General features: G+C 40.5%; 1 protein-coding gene across 2 annotated transcripts in view; it reads left to right on the top strand.

The window, feature by feature from the left end:
- homer2 (homer scaffold protein 2) overlaps window positions 1-20,357 on the top strand; it is a 34,017-nt gene extending 13,660 nt beyond the window's left edge. For both annotated transcript variants that reach the window (XM_064336566.1, XM_064336565.1), the window contains 7 exons: window positions 9,181-9,312; window positions 9,487-9,579; window positions 10,442-10,581; window positions 13,584-13,740; window positions 14,190-14,300; window positions 17,247-17,327; window positions 18,269-20,357. In XM_064336566.1, coding sequence (XP_064192636.1) covers window positions 9,211-9,312; window positions 9,487-9,579; window positions 10,442-10,581; window positions 13,584-13,740; window positions 14,190-14,300; window positions 17,247-17,327; window positions 18,269-18,457 — 873 coding nt within the window. In that variant the 5' untranslated portion in view covers window positions 9,181-9,210 and the 3' untranslated portion in view covers window positions 18,458-20,357. The remainder of the gene's footprint in view (window positions 1-9,180; window positions 9,313-9,486; window positions 9,580-10,441; window positions 10,582-13,583; window positions 13,741-14,189; window positions 14,301-17,246; window positions 17,328-18,268) is intronic.
- Window positions 20,358-21,531: the final 1,174 nt, after the last annotated feature.

Raw genomic sequence — 21,531 nt, 5'->3', positions numbered from 1 at the left:
TTAATACGTGTTCTTTGAATTCATCGTTGAATAGAAGGGCAATATTTTTGTCTGCGTTTGGAATATCCCTGCCTAGCTGCCCTTCTGCTGTCGGTTTACACGGTGCGTTTCCATGGAGATTTGGAAAGAGCTGTGCGCTCCGAGTGTGATGAGATTGCTGCCACTTCTCTAAGTCACAAGCCGCCCGTATGTCCGATTAAGAGGATCTGAAAATTCACAGCCGCACTGTCAAACCCTAGTAGCAGAATTACGGATAAAGTTGGTGATGGAAACATACGTGATGATTCATTTCACCTCCTCCGTGGGCCCACTTAAGTGTCTGTGCATTTAGGGAATTCTCCATTCGTGTTCCACTGAATATATAACAAATATAATTTTTTTGGTGTAAGTCTCTCTCAGTGGCAAAATTGAGGAACTGTATGGATTGTATTTGGGCTTCTGCTTCTGCTCTTTCTCCCTGCTTGTGTTAAACATAGAAGTGACTGTGAAAGATGTGTCTCGATTGAATTGCAGGCAGTAAGTTGATATTCCTGCATCTGACTCTTCCCTGGTCTGCACCCTCAGCTCTGGTGCTTGTGTAAGTAAGGCTGAGTCAGAAAGTGGCGTCTGGAGCCAATATCTGCGTCCCACTTGAATCAAGATGATGTTTAATCTACATTTTGCACAGAAGTGCTCTTATGATCACGCTAAAACAAGTTATTAATTTGGTCTTTTCTTTCCCCCTCTGCATGTTCATGCAGACTCTCTAATTATTGCCTCTCTGTGATGCAAGACCTATGTTTCTGCACTTGCATGTTTTTAACAAGGAAGGATAGACCCTTAATTGGCTGTCAGAGATTTTATCGAGCCTGGAACAGTACGCTATGCATCTGAATGGAAATGATTCTTTTGGTGACATCACTAGTGCAGGTGTCACGTCTGTTCTGTGTGGGTACAGAGGGGGAGCAGGAAAACAGAATGTTCTTTTAGAAATATCTCCCTATAGAACGCTATGAGTAAGAAACCATTGTTGACTTTTCTTGTCCATTTTTGCCCAGGCAGAGGAATGAGGAAAGTTAATGGCTGTGCATTTAATTGTGACTGCTACTACCTATTGCCATCAGTGTTGTCCTTAACATGGAAAATGATATAATATGATAAAATTACATAACCGTTTAAGTATAGAATCCGCCTACCGTTCACAGTGCCATGATTTAAAGAGAGTCTGGGAGAATAGGTTTGCCTGAGGGAGAGTCTCACTCATCTACATAGGTGGGTTCAGGTCATTGGCTCAGCACTGCCATTCATCGCTGGCAGCATAAGGCCCGCATAAACTAGATGGGGGGCAGTTGCCAAGGGGTAAAGCTGGTATCCAAGGAAGCAGGACCCTCTTTGCTCGTATAATCTTCCAGGATTTGGACGTGTGCCCACACCACAGGTTCTCCTCAGATTCAGTCTCTGCTGCACTTGCAAAGCAACACCTGTTTGTGCTCCAGTTCTGCTGCCTCTAGTTCCACCATCAAGTCAGCAGGAGCTGAAATTACGCTCCTTCTGACGCACACAGACCCTGTGATGGGGATGCGGCCCAGGAACCTCTTGAGACCTTCAAAAGAGAAGATAATAATTCAGCACGGGGAGAAATTCAATCGATAAAGAGACCTGTGATTTTCGTTCTCCTTTCAGAACTGCAGTTTAACTGCCCATTGCTGTCATGCACTTCATTCATCATAGATGTAACAGGGGCAGATGTAAAGCTTGTCAAAAGAGAAATCCACTTTAACTGGCATTCCCATAGTCATTTGGAAGAACATACTTTACATACAACAGTTATTTTTACAGTTTGTTCAAAAGTATAGAAATCAAGTTTGGTCATTTTTTCCCCCTGAAAACAGTAGTCTTTTAGTATTTATAGTACATGTATTGTCTTCTCCAGAGCCATACATCTAGAGAGGTAAACCATGTGCTACTGTGGGCTGTTCCACCACCCACACCCTACCTCTTGGTGTCTCAGCTTTTCACTGACACGGTGATCCTCTTGTATCCAGGAAACAGAGCCAGTGGGAATAGCCAGGGTGTCTAGTGACCACGGCATCTGGCAAGCTAAGCATTGTAGTCCTGGCAACCAGGCCGCCTGTTCCAGGTCATGTCACACTTCAGTCACGGCTTCTTCACCCACACTCTTTACCTGGGTTTACAGGTCAGACAGACTGGTCACACTTTCTGCTGGTTAGTAAGTTAGAAAATATTGCCCACATGTTAACACATAACATTTCCCTCATCAGGGGCCTCATTTATAAAAACGTTCTTAGATTTAAACTTAAAGATCGTACTATTAAGATCATTTTTCAATTGTGCTCATGCCTGATTTATAAAAAATAACTGAGACTGAAAGAAGTTCCTTTTGTCGGTTTAACATGGCGTATCTGAATTGTACGCACCTATAAATCGCAAATGAACTTCAATTTGAACTCATGTGAACCCTGTCTTGCGAATGTGACCAGTAATAGCCATGTTGCTCTAAATAAGGTGACATTTCAACATGAACTCTTGAACTCTTCATGCTTAAAATTTATTAGCAAATGAATGTTATTCTTAATGTGTGAACAGAGCCCACTTCAGGGATTTGCTTGCAGTCCACAAATGTGCAGTACCTCCATATAACCAGCAGGCAATTAACCTACATCTGGTATAAACTTAACATAGAGATACAATCATATCCACATCAAAGTGAGATTTTATAATAACTACTTAATCATGGTATTCTGCCTCTATTTAAGATACAATTTGATTGTAAGACTATTTTAAAAATGAGGCCCCAGGACAGCTCACTCACTGAGCTCAAATTTAACATGCAGTTCTTGTTCATTTATTTATTTATTTATTTTTGTTTGTTAATGCTAGTGATTAATAAGTACATAAAAATATCATGATATTTATTGGGTTGTGATATTTAAATATTTAAATGCAAAAATGTATGACTAATGTGGCATTCTGTAAAGTAGGTTGGAATGTCAAGTGAGAGGTATGTAATGACATGCATTCCTATGTGGAGAGGTATTTAAGGAGTTCTGCTGGAATCCTGAGACTTTCATCACGGCAGTGGTTCAGTTCTCAGTCCTCTGAGCTGCTATCATTTTAAGACTTTTTTAACATTACTGGCTGAGTACCAAAATGGCAGTTAAAATAAAGACTTTAAAACGGATTCAATTTTTGCTCCTCTTGTCCTCTCGATTTCCTACTGTTCTTTCCATTAACCCCCTGTGTGGAGAATATGGAGCCACACACAGAAGGTTCAGCAGCCTTTTCATTCCACACAGTTGTGCTTTTTCGTGCTGTAACATACAGTTTATTCGTTTGTTTCTTTACTTTCCACTGTTTTAGTGAAGTTTTAACAAGTGATAGTGGTGGTTGTTTGGAGTGCTGTTGTTTTGTACAGTTCCGTTGTGGGTGTGTACAATGAAGACTGTTTTTTTTCTATGCATATCATTATATATTTAGCAATTGAACTGGGTTCCAGATAAGCAAATGAGTAGAGCCTCATTGAGTCTGGTGGGCACGACCTACTGGAGAATACATTCCACTTGGCTGAAAGGAGGGAATGGTGCCAAATCAATGCCCAAATCAATCTTGTAAATGAACAAATACAGGTTTTTTTGTCATTATATATTTATGTAACAAATGTTATGGCTTTGTGTGTGGATTTCTGCACATTACATTACAGGCATTTAGCAGACGCTCTTATCCAGAGCGACTTACACAACTTTTACATAGCATTTTTTACATTGTATCCATTTATACAGCTGGATATATACCGAAGCAATTTTGGTTAAGTACCTTGCTCAAGGGTACAACGGCAGTGTCCTTACCCGGGAATCGAACCTGCGACCTTTCGGTTACAAGTCCAGTTCCTTACCCACTGTGCTACACTCCGTCCATACTGCACCATTGCTGTATACATACTGTAGGAGGAAATGTCACACACTCGAGAAAGTGAGATAGATTTTATTTTTTGCACCTTCAGTGTACACACCATAGCAAGTATGATCAATATGCCTTTAAGAGATCTGGGTGTAAGGAAAGGTGAGCTGTAGTATATAGAGAAGGAGAAGAAGGATAGAAGGACTGGTGGTTTTACTCATAAAAACTGGATTATTCCCATGAATCAAGGTCTGTGCAGTTTATGTTCTTATTACAGTCCACTTCTGGGAGAAGTGAGGATGAGAAAAGGATCACCCTTTGTTCCTCTGCTGGAGTAAGACGGCACTGATGCATATGAGGTTGCTCATTTCAACATCAGCATGGCTAAAATTAGATTACTTCACTGCTAACAATGGAGAAGGCTACTTTTGTGTTCAAAGCAGAGCTTATTCAAAGTCATGGAAATAGCCTTCTGTGAAGAGCACCAGGTCACACATGAGTTCCCATGTTCTATAAATATATTTTATTGTATATTAATCTTGATGGATTTTACATATTGAATTTTGAATGTAGCCTAACATTTAATATCAGGATTATGTATTTGAGCTGTTCTTGCATTTTTAAGTACATTTCGTACATAAATGTTCTTAAAAACAGGATTCACATTATCGTTAAGGTTTTACTGCAGTTCCAATTACTGCAGTTCCAATAATTAAATTATTTTTGATAACGGTCTCCAAACAAAACAAGTGAGAGAGTGCCTAACAGAGATTTTTTGTACCATGTCAGTTACAGAGGTTGTATCTTGAAAAGAAGAGCAATGATACCTAGACAACAGAAAGAGACACATGTCTTAGAGCAACACCTTACAGCTGTACTGTATAAGGTATGATATAAATAATTAGCTTCTGGCATGGTGTGAAAACCATGTTTTCACTTTAATGAAGTTAGAACAGATGAATATTTCCCCAGGGTCCCTTAGCAGCAACCAAGGAAAAATTAGCCTCTTTACTGGCACACCAAGGAAGAACCCATAGAATGAGGATGTTGCTCAGTTTAGCAGACTGTTAACAGGTTAAGTGTAAAACCACTTTGTAAAATTGAACTTGAAAAGAATGCTAAACTGTAACAGATGCACACTATTTGCAGTTCCTTTAGTTATTCAAAACTGAAGACGAGAAAAACAGGAACAGGTTGCTGGAGCACAACAAAGCCACTTTGCTGGTCAGAGTCTGCAGCAGATCTGGCATACTGTAGGTGTTGAAATAGATGTGGGATATCCATGGCATCTGGCAGTGGGATGTAGTTTGTGGATAATTGTAGAGGTGTGATATATCTATATCGTCATAATTCAGCCCATGCTGATGTGTCAGAAAGAATGTCCGCAGTAGCTAAACTATGGAAGCATAGCCATGAGAGGAAAAGAAGCAGGCTGTTAAATTTGCTTGTTTGACATTGAGATATTTATACGACAAAATTGTGTCAATTCAACTCAAGCTAAGTTTAGAAGAGAACATTGACATAGTACATTGTTTTAGCCAATAGCAATGTATTCACTCAGTGTAAAATGTACAGAAGTTCATTCCCACATATGATGGGAAATGTTATTCCAGTATTGGGGCCTGACGGAACAACTTTTCAAATTTTGGGATGGAGCAAAGTAGCTTCCTGATTTTGACTGCAAAGATCCATTTAGTGCTGTCCTTGAGGGTGTGCAGTGTTTGTTCTTTTAAAGAGAAATGTCCCACATTCTTTACAACTGAATTTCAAGCTTAACAGAGCGTCCTGCTGTCATTGAGGTCTTGTTAGCTTAAAGTAATGATACTAAATATTAGAGCTCCTTGAAGTTAGCAAATATTTGTTTACATTTTTTGTTTCAATTTGCAAGAGTTGAAACAAGTTGAAACAAAACCATTAAGATTGGCTTAATTTATCATATCCTTTATCACAGATCACAAATTATTTTCAGAACATGTTTCAGGAAATTTGTTGTTCATAATTCTCACATCTGCAGCCATTACATGGCTACTGAGCACAGCATTGTCTTCCCTCTCTAAACTGCCATTTATGTTGCTTGTAAAGAAAAAAGAGCAATAAAATTAATTGCAGCCCAGTTGTTCACCATTAATTGTTGTTGTTCTTTTTCTTTATTTTGTTTGTGTTGTTTTTCAGTAGCTACACACACAGCTTAGTATATTTTGATATGGTAATAAAAGCGCATTAAAATTCTCTGCATTAAAACAACTCAGAGTTGATATGAGAGCTATGAACATCAAATGTGTTCGATCACAGATTTACTCTCCATGTAATCAGAATTAATTTAGCAATAAACATTTTACCTTAAGTTTGCACAACAGGTGCTGTATATGTAGTTCTTAAATGGTCAATATTTAGGCTACTAGGATTCCACATCCACACCTAAACCACTAAATGAGCATGTCAACATTCTTTCCCTTAGTAGTCATCTTAACTTCTATGATAAACCAATCATTTTAGTTGTTATAATTATTAAGTCTAATCTCATTATGCCAATGCAATACTGTTTCCTTTGTAATATTAGAAGATATGGATTGTCATTGCTGATAATGTCATTGTGTTCTTTATATAATCTTTTGTGACCCTTCACTAAGAATAAGGTCATTTACTACTAATTCTTTGCAGGCTTTTGATGACAACAAGATGTATGTGAATCAGACGAAGATATGCGTGTGGTTCTACTGAATGTGCATCCCAATTGAAAATAGGCATTGCTGTAAACTTATGCCCACACATCTGACATGATTTGCTTATTTATTGCTATACATTAGCTATTGTTTCATATCGGGTTTATTTTAAGGCTAATATCAAAAGAAATATTGGACTAATGCAGATTGACCTGTGGTTTTCATATGTCATATGGACATCACAATTTTGTGAAATGAGCCCGAGGATGTTGGATAATACATTGAAAATGATTCAATTGTAAGCGGTGGAAATGCAGTCCCAGCTTAAAGGAGATAAGAATTTTACAGGCATTTGACTCACCTCCATGAGGAAGTCACTTATTAACAATTGTAAGCTCTTATTGCTTCAGAATTTTGGTATGGCACAAATCCACTTTTATCATATTGGGAGCCATGCACATCTGTTCCTGACCTAACCCAAGAATCCGCCTCCACACTGACAGTAATAACTGAGCCGTTAAATTATATTTTATGACAATAGGTGGGAACAGCAAGGGGTGCTAATAATGTTTCTCCTAAACTTCATTTGCTGTGTGATTGTCAGCCACTGCCATTTGTTTTCCGTCAAAACTAAGTATAAAAATAAGATTATTGAAGCATGTCTGAAATGGTTATTCTGACATTGTTTGTTATTAATATATTGGATTTATGCTCTCAGATATGGACTAGCAAATTTTGACCATTTGTCTTTTATCAATGAGTCAGTGCTTTGCATAAAGGAGAGGTGGGTGCCACATTATTGCCTGCCAGGGACAGAGGATGCCAGTCAGCAGTGCCATCCATGTGTTGCATGCAAGAGCAGCTCGTCCAGTCCACCAGCTGAGCTGTGTAGTCATTGCCCTAAAAAAAGGGAGAGATGGATACAGATGTCATTACATTAACCAAAAACACAAAACTATGTGGGGGAGGTAGAAAGTCTACTGCTGGCAGTAATTTGTACTTTCAGGTCATGCTTTCAGACAGATGCAAAAAACTGTGTTGCCATTAGATGTGGGATGCATCATCATTAAACTGTCTTGTGTTCTCAGTTAATAGTTGGGTAATTTGCATTGCCGCCTCCTGTTGTGCTGGGAGAGGGGAGGGAATGTGACTGCTATTTGAAGGCTCCATTTTGAGGTTCCTACGCTACACAGCCATAATGCCCAGTCACCCACAGACTTAAGCTCAAACTTCAATCTACCTACACAAGGCTTTACTCAGATCGCCTTGACTGCCTATCTGGTTAATCCCATAGCATGTTAAAGTAAAGCTTAGGTTGACACTTTCTTTGACTGCCTTCAGAACAGAGTTGCCAGTAAGAGCAGGATTTTTACACCTCTCGCCTCCTGCCTTGCTTTAAAATGCATTACATTTTTTCATGTAAGTGGAGAAACAAATCTTTTCATTATAAGATGGCTTTGGTCATTCTAGACTGTGTAGGCTTCTGATTAAATTCCACATATTCATTTTGTGGAGACAGAAACTGAAATTCTTACCCCTGACCTTTTAATTCTGATATACTTTCTATATACATTGAGCAATTTTTTTATTTATTTAGTATGTAAAATATGTAAAATATTAATTGAGTCCGCATGTTTACACTGTTTATTATTTGACAACATTGTAACTGTAGAAACTGTCAGCAATATCTCAATAAAGAGGGTATACCTTTGGTATTTCAGACAAATTGTTACACATTTTAGGAGTAGTCATAATGCACAGAACATTTTGTGAACATGAAGAACATTTAACTGTTTTCGTAGGATGGTGTAACCCATATGAAACGTAAACTGTAAAACTGAAGTGGTTGAATTTGATTCATAAGAAGTGTTTATTTTAAAGCTTCTTTCTTTTAATTTAAGGTTTGAGTCCATTTTACAGTGTTGTATCACCAGACATAAAGGAAGCCTGAGTAAGATGTCCTGAAAGGTTCCTGTGCTCGACGGTTTTATCACTTGGTTTGTGTTCCTGAAGGGTATTTGGATTTCAGATGTCCTTGTTCATTGTGGCCCAGTTAGGCCCCATTGCTGCCTCGGGGCAGGGAGTGATGCGCGCTCATTCTGCCCCTGTGTAGGCGAGCAGTAGAGGGAGCAGATTTATCTAGAGAGGTCTGTGTCTGGACACGTGCGGTTCAGCAGAACTACAAAAGCATATTGTACTCTCCTGACTCAATGGGAGCATTCAACACCAGGCTGCAGCTGTGCGGCTCATGAACATTGCTGCCATTGCATCACTCAAGCGAGGGCACCGGGGGAGGAGGGGCTGCGTCTCCTAGGAGACCACATCCAAATAGCTTTACGCACACTGTAATGTCAGGTCATTTTTGAATGACATTCGACCTTTTGAGTCTGACAGGCTTTCATCAGATGCACTAAATGAGATACAGGAATGTGATTCATTTTTTAAGTGTTTAGAAACCAAGCTCGTTCCTCTCCGTTTCCTACTAGCATGCATTGGAGAATATTCCAAACTCATCACCAGGGATTGTTTGTGTAAACTGAGATGTTTAAACCTTGATGCCATTATTTAAATGAGTAAATTACTGGCAAGTTACCCAAATATTTATGGTTCTTTCCAACAGGTGATCATCAACAGCACGATTACACCAAACATGACCTTCACAAAGACCTCACAGAAGTTTGGCCAATGGGCCGACAGCAGGGCCAATACTGTCTTTGGCCTTGGATTTTCTTCAGAACAGCAGCTGGCAAAAGTTAGTGAGACTTTTTGGAATTCTTTGCTCTAATCAGACACACCTGTGCCATTTTTGCAATATGTCCCACTACTTGCCAAGTTAGCTTTTAATGGGGAGCATATTATTAAATGTTTTTTTTTTTTTTTTTGCAGTTCACTATTGACTGTCACCTGCTTATGTTTTTTATTACAGTTTGCTGAAAAATTCCTGGAAGTCAAAGAGGCAGCAAAACTTGCACGGGACAAATCTCAAGAAAAAATGGAAACCTCAAGTAATCATTCCCAGGTAGTTCAACTGCTTATTGATAAGTGAGCGATTCACAGTTTTGCTACCAGATGGATCTTGCTTGACCTTTATTTGCCCAAAGTTTCAACTTATTCACCTCTTAAACTCAGCAGCCCTGAAATCGATCTGTATCATGATAACAAATGAATGACTTGTGTTAGCACAGATGCTGAGCAGGGTCTGAAGTGACACATATTGCTTACCGGGAGTATATCTGCGGGATCATCTCCCACTACTGAAAATAGATGGGTAGTGAGAGCACAGCAGCAGACCTATCAGGGCTATCAGGTGTCTGCACCAGATTAATCATGCTCACAAAGCTCAAGACTCCAAGGATAGTAATCCATTTGATGGTTTGCTAATGTGTGTAAAAGCCATTTTAATGGTCATAATACCTGTGAAATTACCTGATAGTTATATTGTGTCCATTAATTTAGAACAGCCTTTGCAAACAAGGTCATTATCTTTCATTTACAGCAGCTTCTCTGCAGTACTTTGGTGTTTCTCATCTCAGTCTGTAAGTGGCAGAAATGACAATAAACTGCCATTCAGATACATTTGTGCCTCGGTCTGTGTAATCAGACTTTCCACAGATTAGAGAAGCTGATACAGCTTGGGAAGGTGGTTGGCTACATTGGGATCTGCAAAATTCAGGCTCTTAGTGCCTTTTAAAGGATGCTTATGATGGAGGCTATGAATGCAGAAATGGTTTCCTAAATTTAATGACATATTCACATGCATACTCACTTCTGAAAATATTCTGTGTCAAAGGTTTTCTGGGAGCAACTAGCAGCATGCTTTTTACCGCCTCCTCCTGTTCTCCTCCCTCCTCCTCCCTCCTCCTCATCCTCCTCTGCTGAAGGAATCTGGCCGTGACACCCCGTCGTCCACTCAGGCCTCCAGCATCAATGGCACCGACGATGAGAAGATCTCTCACGTGGGGCCTGTGGACGCACTGCTGAAGAGTGAGAACGACCGCCTGAAGACCGCTGTAGAACAGAGGTGACTTCCTCTCACAAACGCAGGCCCCTTCCTCATTCCTCCCACCCTGTGATCGTCACATCCTGCCGCAAAATGCTAGAGGGCAAAGAGAGTTTCACAATAGTTTGTCTAAATCTTTTCTTTGTACCCACTGCTGCAAAGCAGTCTTGTGGATCATGAGTGTAGATAACAATAGCTATTAAGCCGTTTTCCCTGGAAGGTTAGCCAAGGTGTCAGTGCACATTAACCGGCAGTGACTGCCCATAATTGCTGTTATTGTTGGACTGACGTTTAAGAGCGACTGTACCAAAGGAAATGGAACGGATTTCTGCCTTGCCTCTGGATCAGTAGTCCATCTTATCTTTGGCTCACTTGACAGTATTTATCCCTCAGAGCGCTAGCGTCACTTAGCAGGCTGCTCTGCTATTGAAGTGCACAGTGTTGTCAGAGAGGCAGTGCCTGCACAAGATGGCAGGCGATGTTGTTCTGGGATCTGATCCAAGGACCTCGTGCCAGGCCATGCCAGTGCTATGCTTGTCTTATGTTGGGTATGGGTAACGCGTGACAGCGATGTGCTGATATTTCAACAGTGCAGCAACCGAGTCATACGAGGCATATGCAGCGTGAGTGGCCCGGAGGGGGAGTCTGGCAGAGATGATAAACCGTGCGCACGGCACCAGGGAACGATAAGGCAAAATGGAAAATGCCTCTAAGGGATTCTCCGTTATGTAATGTCCGCACTTGTGTGACATGTGAAGGGCAGGTGGATGAACATTACGCAGTGACAACAAAAAACCTCACATAATCAATAGTAGCAGTTGAGAGTACTGTGGGTGAAGCCAAGTGTCAAAATGTATAGCAGTATCACAGCAAGCAGTCAGGCTGCGGTTTTGCAGTGTTACCAATTCTAACTGAAAGCTACTATAGCCCTATTGTAGTATTGCATTATGATATTTTAAAGCCTCCAAGGAGTGCACACTGCTAACATCTGTAGTGTTTATTACAATAATCACTTAATATGCATATCTACTCAGAACTGCAAATTTGCATATTTAATAAAATAAAATTGTTAAGGAGAACTTGACCATTGACTCAAGTGTTTGGATGGTCAGGCCAAGCACATTCTGTGTGAATAGCTGTTAAAAAGGAAGATATCATTTTCTGTTACATCCAAAAACACTTGCCTTTGGTTTCCTTTTTTGAGACCTCTTGTACTTGATGTCACAGGCCAGGATACCCGTACAAATTCACTTAGGATTAGTTAGACTGAAGTTACAGAATGAAGCCTCAGTTAACCACACAAGGATATTTTCCATGACATCACCACAAAGTGATGAGCAGTGGTAACCTGGAAACCGGGAGAAGGAGACCTGCTGCTGCAAAAGAAGGGATAGCCAGTGGGCTTCCAGTGAGCAAGGCAGAAGTAATAAACATAGCCATTTAATTTTCCACATATGTTTACCAGAGAGCCCCGTAGGGAGGAGGACAGAGTTGCCAAGCTCCCTCAAGTAGCCAGGGAGTGTCGTAATGGGCGATGAAAGACCGTTCCAGTCCACATCATACACTAGTTAGAGCACTCTGTAAGATCCAAAGGAATGAAAGGCGCTGCATAACTCTCAGTAACATTAAGCATCAAATAAGAGCTGCAACTGTAAGATGCTGAGTGGGCCTATCATTCCCCCAGCTGGTTTTTTGTAGGACCCCCTAGGAGATGCTTGTGTATCGTGATTGCTCCAAACATCAAGCATCAGAGGAAATAACAAAATGATGGAGCCTCTAAGCACTCCAAATGGAAAGTGAGGGACTTCTTGAGCTACCAATAAAGCTTGCTTAATGGCTTTTAGTAAGACCTATTGTGTGAAATTGCCTATTGTGGTGCTTCCATTGACCTCTTCAATCCATGCATACTCAGAGAGCAACAGCAATGTGCCCATTCCCACTGGCAAGAAAGATAGCGTCATTTGCTTCTTCAGAAAAAAAATAGCTAACATTTGCTGTGGATAAGGCAAAGGAAAGGAAACAAGAATTAACAAGAACTTTAGAGGCAGTTAGCTCTGTCCTATCATTTCGGTAATTTCTTTTAAATTAAAGTTTATTTACAAAATCTCTTCATGAACAGTTATTAGTTTGTACTGACCACAGCTTGATGGACAAGAGCAGTAGTTAAGCCCATTCACTGCACTTTGGAAATGTAAGATTGATCCGTGTCCTAAAAGCTTCCCAATATTTTATTGACATATTTCCATAATGCCAACATTACCAGCTAGTTGCTACTCTTATATAACCAGCACCTTGACACACAGCAGTAATGTGTTCTGGACCAGCTGGATATTGCAATCAATGTGATTTAATGTTTAGCTAGCTATCAAATGATTATGGAAGCAAGTGTGTCAAATGATACACAAAAAAACAGAAATGAGGTATTTTTGAACAGATGTCTTTAAAAAACTATTATATTTAAGCTTTGGAATGCAGGTGGTAGTTTGCTGTTTCATTAAAGAAAAAAGTCATTCTGACTGTTAATTTACCTGACATGACTTAATTCAGAAAAAAACATGAATTCTCTTATCCAGAGCAATTTACAGAACAATTTGCATAACATTTACATTGCATCCATTTATACAGCTGGATATATACTGAAGCAATGCAGGTTATCTGTACCTTGTCTTACCTGGGAATCAAACTTGTGATCTTTAGGTTATAAGACCAGCTCTTTACCCATACTGAACCAGATGAAGAGGTGCATCAAGCAGACCATCAACATCAGGATTTATTCACTTCTTAAATGCGCTGTGTTGACAATGAAAATCACACTGGGTTCTGTGCAGAAGAATTTCTATAGTTATTCTTGAGCATTTCAATATCACATAATTCAGTGCTATTCCATTATCCAGTATCAGAGATGTTCATATATTATGGATGTTAATAAGATCTTGTTATACTGCACTATACTGTACTGTACCAAGTGGACTTGGAGTGGTTTCTTCTCACTTTTCCTCACACCTCGCTCTCCTGTCTCTTAGCAATACTAATGCCAAAAAGTGGGAGACAGAACTACAGACCTTGAGGGAAAGCAATGCCCGTCTGGTGGAATCACTGAAGGAGTCCACCAACAATGTGGAAACATGGAAGAAGCAGCTGACCACGTGCAAGGAGGAGAGCAATCAACTCAGGGAAAAGGTCTGGTCCCCTCACCTTGGGCCAGAATAGAGATCACTAAAATGGGAAAAGAGCGTCTTAATGCTGCATGTTCCATTTGAGATGGAAATCCCAAACCTACTGAAATCCATGGTAATCTATCATGAGCTGAATATTTATTACAGCAAGAGCAGGAGGAAGTCTCAAATATATCTGTTTCATAAGCTATCTGCCATATCAGCTTCTCTCGGCCAAAAAGCGAAGAAATGCACTAGAAATAATCACTTGTTATTCTAAATTACAAAATGCATTTAAGTCTTGGTGTGTCGTCGCAGAAACCATTCCACAGACTTGCATCACAGTGCAAACCTAGCTAGCCAGCAGAGCTGCAGTTCTCTGATGCCACTGCCCATGAGGGGATCCTGCACATTTTAACCTCCCTTGTGACAGCTGGGGACCCCACTGATGAGGAGTTGTGTCCCTGGCTGCAGATCGCAGAGCTGGAGGCGCAGTGTGACGAGGCCACTCAGGAGAAGGAGAGGAACGCCCAGCTGACAGAGCGGGTGCAGGAACTGGAGTCCGAACTGCAGGAGAAGGAACAGGTGAGACCTTCACAGCAATCCAGTCAGCAGCCGAGCATTGTGGGCACAGGCGCACACATATGCAAACACATACAGGCTCTTTGCTTATTCACCACTCCTTTGTAAGGGCTGAGGTTTCTTTTGTTATTATTTGAAACTTTTTTGGTTTTTTATTTCCCCTTCATGAAAGGCTTCAATGCCATCAGAAAAGTGCACCTCATAAATATCTCTGAAATAAATTGTTAATCTTGCCTGTTCTTTGTTGTTCTTGGAAAATATTTTATTAAGCTAGGTCTTCTTTTTTGACTCAGAAGTGCAAGCTGTGCAATAAAGAGTAGAACAGTGGCAGTTTGAATGGGCTAGTTTAGGATGGTGTTCATTAAAGGTATTGGAGAATAAGTAGTGCCCCTATGTAGTTAATTCATTTTGAAGGAACTTTGTGTTTACCCATGGTCTCATGGGAAATTATTAGCTTTAAATAAGAAAATAGATCAATTACTTTGGAGGTCTTATACAGGAACTCACATATTATAACAAAAGAATGAGCTTATTATCTTAAACCAACAAAAACTTGATTTATGTCTACGATCTTATGTCTTAATTTTGCTAAAGGTGCTTTTTCACGTACCTACAAAAGACACTTCGGTAGACCACATAATGTTTAATATATCTCTGAAATAGCTTTATTTTGGGGCTTCAGAATGGCTCAGTCCAAGAAGGTACTTATTGCAGGGGCATGCTTGATCTTGTAGCCACAAGTTTCACTAAGACTGGAAGCCCACAGTGAGACAGTTGTCCTCCTTCTTTCAAGGGTAGGATGGGTTTCAGTCAGGTTTCTTTGGGGTACCACTGAATTAGAAGTAGATCTAGCTCTCTCCTGTAGTACTTTGTGCTATGTGGCATGTAGGGTGTAAAATGGCATGCACATCAAAGGAATGCATGTGCTTCATGGCTGGCTGCTTGCATGCTAGCGTGTGCCCTCTTGAATTGTAAATTATGTTTGTAGTAGTCACGACCGAGGATTCCAAATTGGGTAAAAAAAAATGAAAGAAATATGGAATACAATTTTTTCAAAAAATATTTCTCAAGACAGCGTGACCCATTTTAATTATTTTTCTGCCATTTGAGGATGAAAATAAGGAGTTTGAAGCAAGAGCGCTCTTCGGATCATTATTCTACTGTCACCGTCCTTCATTCACAGCAGTTACAGGCCCTGTCTTGTGGCTCCTGCATTGCCGTTAGCCTTAATTAGGATCTGGTCTTGCTGTGGCAGAGCCTTAGTTTGACCCTTGTTCATTAATGGCTAAATGCTATCCCTGCCTGGAGACAGCCATTTCATTAGCGTTGACTTTTGCTCGGTCCTCCTTTTTCTTTTTTTCGTCTGCCGGGATGTCAGCGTGCGTCACTCTCATGAGCCTGACAGGGGCCTTATTTAGCGCTGTGGCGACGGCTCGGATGGTAGCAGCTGCTGTCTCGCTCACAGCACGGAGGCTCCTGCGCCTCCCCCTTCGCCGCATTGTCCTGATTTCCAGCTGAGAGTTTGCCATGTCAAATGGCCGCGCAAGCCAGCTAAATCTACCTCCTCGGAGCCTACATCATTACTGCCGTTCCTCAGGAAAAGCACACACACTTCTGTTAGCATGTACAGTAGAAATCCCCTCTGGAAACGGCGGAGACAGTGAGATTGTGCGGGCGGAATGTGGATCACCCAAATAATGTCGGGTGTCGTGTTTCCCTCAACACAGGATAGCTGGTACAGAAGTCCAGAGGCTGAACCACCAAACAGGGTCAGCAGTGGAAGGGAGGATGATATACTCCTAAATATATATAGACTGCTACACCCAAAAGTGTTTACAGCATGTTACTTCAACCAGGTTAGGAATACAGTTAGCTTTCTGAATTTAATACACAAATGCTCCCGGTAATATGAAACAGATTGTTCATGTAAAAAGTTTTATTCAGACTGGATCAAAGAAACAGAACGTTGCGAGAGGACAGCATTGCATAACACGGGAACATGTGGGCAGCATAGGCTGTCCGCCATGCAGTTATGACTCAGGGGACGGGCCAGCCTGCAGCAAGGCAGGGCTGTCCCAGAGCTCTCCAAGCTCTACTGCACCAAACCCACCCAGAGAGGGGGAAACGTGACCGCGAATTATTGGGCCCCATAGTGTCTCACGCCTACATTTCCTGTCTGTCTCAATCTCTGATTTGACAGCTCTGGGAGAAAGCCACTTTTGGGTAATTTTGAAGGCTGACCAATTATTGCAGTCTTAACTTGAGCTCATGAAAGCTTTATGCGCTTCTTTCTGCAGGATTAGCCTGATTCATACAGAATTTAATCTGTGCAGCCACCGTCTCCTAATGCGTTCTGCAAGCAGCGTGTCGGCCAGACAGTCCCCTGTGTCTGTGGGCTGATCTGGCAGAATATTTCAGTGCTCTTCGGATTCCCTTTCCTCCAAGAATGTGTACAGTGTGCAGTCACATGGGGATATGAAATATGAATGTACTGCGTACAGTATGAGGGGTTTTCATGTATAACTGTACAGTTTAAAGTATGAAGGGGCTTCATGTATGAATGTACAGGTTAAAGTATGATGAGGTTTTATGTATAAATGTACAGTTTCCAGTATGAAGGGGCTTCATATATAAATGTACAGTTTACAGTATGAGGGGTTTCATGTATAAATGTACAGTTTACAGTATGAGGGGTTTCATGTATAAACATACCGTTTACAGTATGAGCGGTTTCATGTTTAAACGTACAGGCTACAGACTGAGGCAGGCGTAATGTATTAATGTACAGTCCTAGTTGGTTGATGTATGAATGAACAATGTGCATTGGGGATTTATTGTATAAATGGATACAGTCTCAGGGGGTTTTAATCTTTTTAATCAGATTGGAGTCTCGTGGGATTGGGGTAATGTTTCAGTGTGCCGTTTCTGTATTGTCTGATGTTTTTGCAGGAACTGGAGAACCTGAGGAAGCAAGCTGAGATAATCCCCCAACTCATGGAAGAATGTGAAAACATCACACAGAAACTACAGGTGCATTACAAAACAGCATTGCATTATCGCTGTGATATGATTGATTCACATCTGTTGTGCAGTATTAGAAAGCTACTACAGATATGCAATATTATTGCAATATTATATGACATTATTATATTATTATATTACTGTGTATTACACAGAATTTTAAGAAGCCCTAATAAAGCAGTATTTCAGTGTCATAGCGCTCAGGTGTGGAGGGGGAATGCCTCTGTTCAGCAGGATCAGGCTATGGAATCACAGTACTTAGAATAGAAACCCAAACTTAATCAACTGCAGGATGGCATCTGTTTGTCATGGTATGTAAGACATGATTGGCTGGTGACATTATGGCTTCAAATTTAATGCGCTATTAACAGTACTACCAAGCATTTAACACCGAGTCTGTTAGAGTCCGTCCCTGGTGGCATAGAAATGAACAGCACAATTTGTGTTTTGTTGCCAAGGGAAAAGGTTGTTGCCGCCTCCTTTCTTTAATCACACGATATTAATATTTTTATTGGGGTCACCTTTGATGTAAATGTCAGTAGACAGAATTTTAAATGATAGCCACCCTGCTCTTAATCCATCTTACCCTGCCTTTCCAAGTTTGAAATGAGTCAGAATAATTCCATCAGAGGGAGATGCAGCACAGAGGAGAAAGACAATACTAAAATCAACACTGGCATACCTCAAATATTTCACCTCACAATGCAATCTGGAAACGGCGACATAGCTATGGCTGGTACAAGTACTTGGGGATGAGCAGAAATGAGGAAGGTTAGAGGAGCTGGAAAATTCCAGAAGCCATTTCAAAGTATAGATCCCATCTTATAGCAGACCCACTGAGACAAGGTCACTGGAACCTTCTACACAGTAATGCCAGAGAGCTGCAATGACTTTATTGCTTTGCCATGTTGCCACAGCTCCTAAGCCAAGCATGTTATGTTTCATCATAGGTGGCTGAGATGAAGAACAAAGACCTGGAGGACAGAATAGAGACACTACAGGCTGACATAGATGACAACCACCACAAGCAGGGTCACCTGAGGGTCGAGCTCAAGAAATTCATGGACGTCTTGGATGGGAAGATTGATGAACTCCACGAGTTCCGACAAGGCCTGTCTAAACTAGGGGTGGATAACTGAGGGGATGGACCGGATGAGCTGTACTGATTTTAGAGGCGGACATCGTCAGGGTTCTGGGATGGCATGTCCCAAAGTGTGTTCTGCTGCACCAATCAAATTAAAAGACTGATGAAAGGGAGAGAAACAAAATGGCAGGAGTTCTCCAGCTATTGGAACGTTCTTGTGTCAATGTTCTGGAATCACACTTAGACCAGAATTCATACATTACTGAACAGTTATAATTAACCATTATTTAGGAGGAGAAAAAAGAATTGATGGACAGATGAGGGGTTCAATCCTAATTGAGACCTGTGCATATGGTTCACGTAGCTAGAGGGGAACGCAGCTAGATAACTCACTGGCAAGTGGTAAAGCACAGCAAAACAGCAAGCAAGTCATGGCTTTCAGTTACACTGGCCACCTTGAGGGAAAAAAGAGAAAAGGGAATCTCATATGGTTGAACACGGTTGAATCGTGATGATCTCAGGTCAGTTCCCCACAATATGCACATACAAGATCTGCACATTGTCACAAAGTGCCTCAGTTTCAAGTCTTTCTGATCTGCAACAAAGGCCCATCCCTCTGCATACAAGCTCTTTTATAACCACAACAGAAGAGTCAAGGATTAATATAATTATTTGTACTTTCATATGTGTTTTTAAATTCATACAATTTCATTTCTTTGCTGACCATGGCCTATAGTACAAATTTAAAGGTTCCTCAAAATTGTATTGAATTACATGAATCAAGCTGAGAAAAGTCATGGAACACTAAAGGATGTAAACTGGTGATTATACTAAGAAAAAAGACAAGCACATCCTATGGATGCTGTTATACTTTTGTAGTTATAAACATCACAAAGAAAAAAAATGAGTAAGCTTTTCTTGCAAAGCTTATAGAAATGGTGAAAAGGTTTCAGTAATAAATCCCTTGTTGCTTTGGAAATGCAGTGTGCAAGATTGTATGTGCATTAGACGCTTTTAGTAATTCTGATAGGGGAACTTGTGATAAACTGTGGGAGGGATACCCAAAACCATGGCAGAAACCCAGTTTATGGTTGCTGTGTTCAAAGGATTTTGCATGAGTGATACTTTTTTTTTGTCGATTCTTAGGGCAAAGTATGTCTGAATCTGTCATTCGCACAAAGAATGTGCTTCCCACATTACTGTTTCTTATTCGGTTGTGATATTTTGGGGAAAGGGTGCATTACTGCTGCTAGACTATGGAATTTTTGTGTAAATGTAAATGTACTACATGAATACGACTCTGCGGGCCGTCAATACAGCCTGGCGAAGTTACTTGTTTTCCAAAAATCGTTGTGCTGGTGTCTATGGTTTTCTCATTCCAGCAGGGACCCAGTAACCTAACAGCACTACCTTATGTTCTCTAAGAGTACAGTGTATTAATTATACAAATGTATTGGGTTAATACATTTTATATATAGAGATCCAGTTTTTTTGTTAGTTTTTTTTTTTTTTTTTGGGGGGGGGGGTACTGTGTTCAGTGTTTTCTAAGAAAAGATGTGAAGTCCCTCTCTTCCTCTTGAATGCAGCTCTGTGCTGTGTTTGAATGTTGTGGTTCACATAAATCAGTTTGGCGTCTTGTAGATGAACAGCTGTGGGAAACTATTATTCTATGTGTGTAACGATTATTCTATTTTCCATCACTGGTCAGAAAGGATTTTTCAAGATAATGCTCACGACAGATGAACAACTTTGTCCATCTCCTTGCACATATAGAATATTTCCCCTTCACAGATGCTGAAAATGCTTAATGCTTCAGTTTATGAAGGGGTTGTGCCTATGATGACAAGTGAGAATGCAGAAATATTCATTGACAGAAACTACTCCTATCCACCTTTGTGATTTCTGGTCATTATTGTAACATATAGAGTTATTGTTAAAATATAGTTTCATTTAAATGTGCTGTCTGTTGGTTTTCTTTCACAAGACAATTCGCTGATCTTCTAGGTGAAGATATATTTGTCTTTTGTGATGGTAAGACAAAAGAATTGGTGCACGGAACATTTCTTAATAAGGATCCCACAAACTTAAGCACTGTGGAGAGACAGGCGTCTCTTTAACACTTCTTTCTTTTAAACGAAGCTTTCATTCACACATTTTCTCATGAATATCTTACCCGATGCATTTGCCTTTGTGTGCTAGCGCAGAAGCACAGCCTGTTCTGCTGCATCCCTGTGCTCTAGGAGATGACTGTAGTGCGTTTGAGAGGCCACGTTGCCACGGAAACTTAATCCCCCCCACTCACTCCCGGTATCGATTTTTCTCTCGTAGCGAGATTCTATGTAAAGGTTAATAGGCTTAATTTACAAATGCTTATACGTCCTAGCCTGTAGATAGACGAGAAAGGACAAGCTAAAATGAATAAGCGGTTTCCTCAAACATGATAACTGTAATAACTGTGGGATTTTATTAGCTATGACATATACCTTTTTGAGTATGCAGTAATATTTATTATATTAGTTACTTTCATCAGACTGAAACATTTATATTTAGCGTATATGCATATAAAAGGAACAAAAAGAAATGTATCTGAAGTGCATTTGAGATGATTACAAATGGTCTATTATTTAATTTCTGGCAGACAAAGAAACATGCTGGTCAAGTTCATGGCGTCAGTGAAAAGTACAAATCGATGAGGCTCCATCTTCACTTCAGGCACATTGTTGTGCAAGGATACCCTTGCCTTGAGGCATTCAGAGAAAAAGCAAGATTTCTTTTCCTCTGGTGATCCTCAGAAAGGGGTTCAGCTCTCTATCAAGCATTCTCAGAGTGTCAGTGTGATGAGTGGGCGAGTTGGTAAAATATAATTAAGAATGTGTGGGGCTGATGCTACTGTAGCCTACCACTGCTGAGCCTTCCTGTTTCCATAGTAACGGCAGTAGCTCAGATTTGACTTGCTCCGCTTGTTTGATACGTACCTGCACCGAGGTATGCTTTCTGTCACTCAGAAGTAGAGAGATGTCACATGCATGAGTCACAAGTGTTCCGTGAACCCGATAGTGGGAGGGGTGGAAGGATATAGCATACAAGTTGTTCCGAGTCCATTTCTTTAGAACTAGAGCTAAAAGGATA

This window comes from Anguilla rostrata, chromosome 5 (assembly GCF_018555375.3).
Source record: "Anguilla rostrata isolate EN2019 chromosome 5, ASM1855537v3, whole genome shotgun sequence".
Classification (NCBI taxonomy): Eukaryota; Metazoa; Chordata; class Actinopteri; order Anguilliformes; family Anguillidae; genus Anguilla; species Anguilla rostrata.
This window is presented reverse-complemented; position numbering and strand designations above follow the sequence as displayed.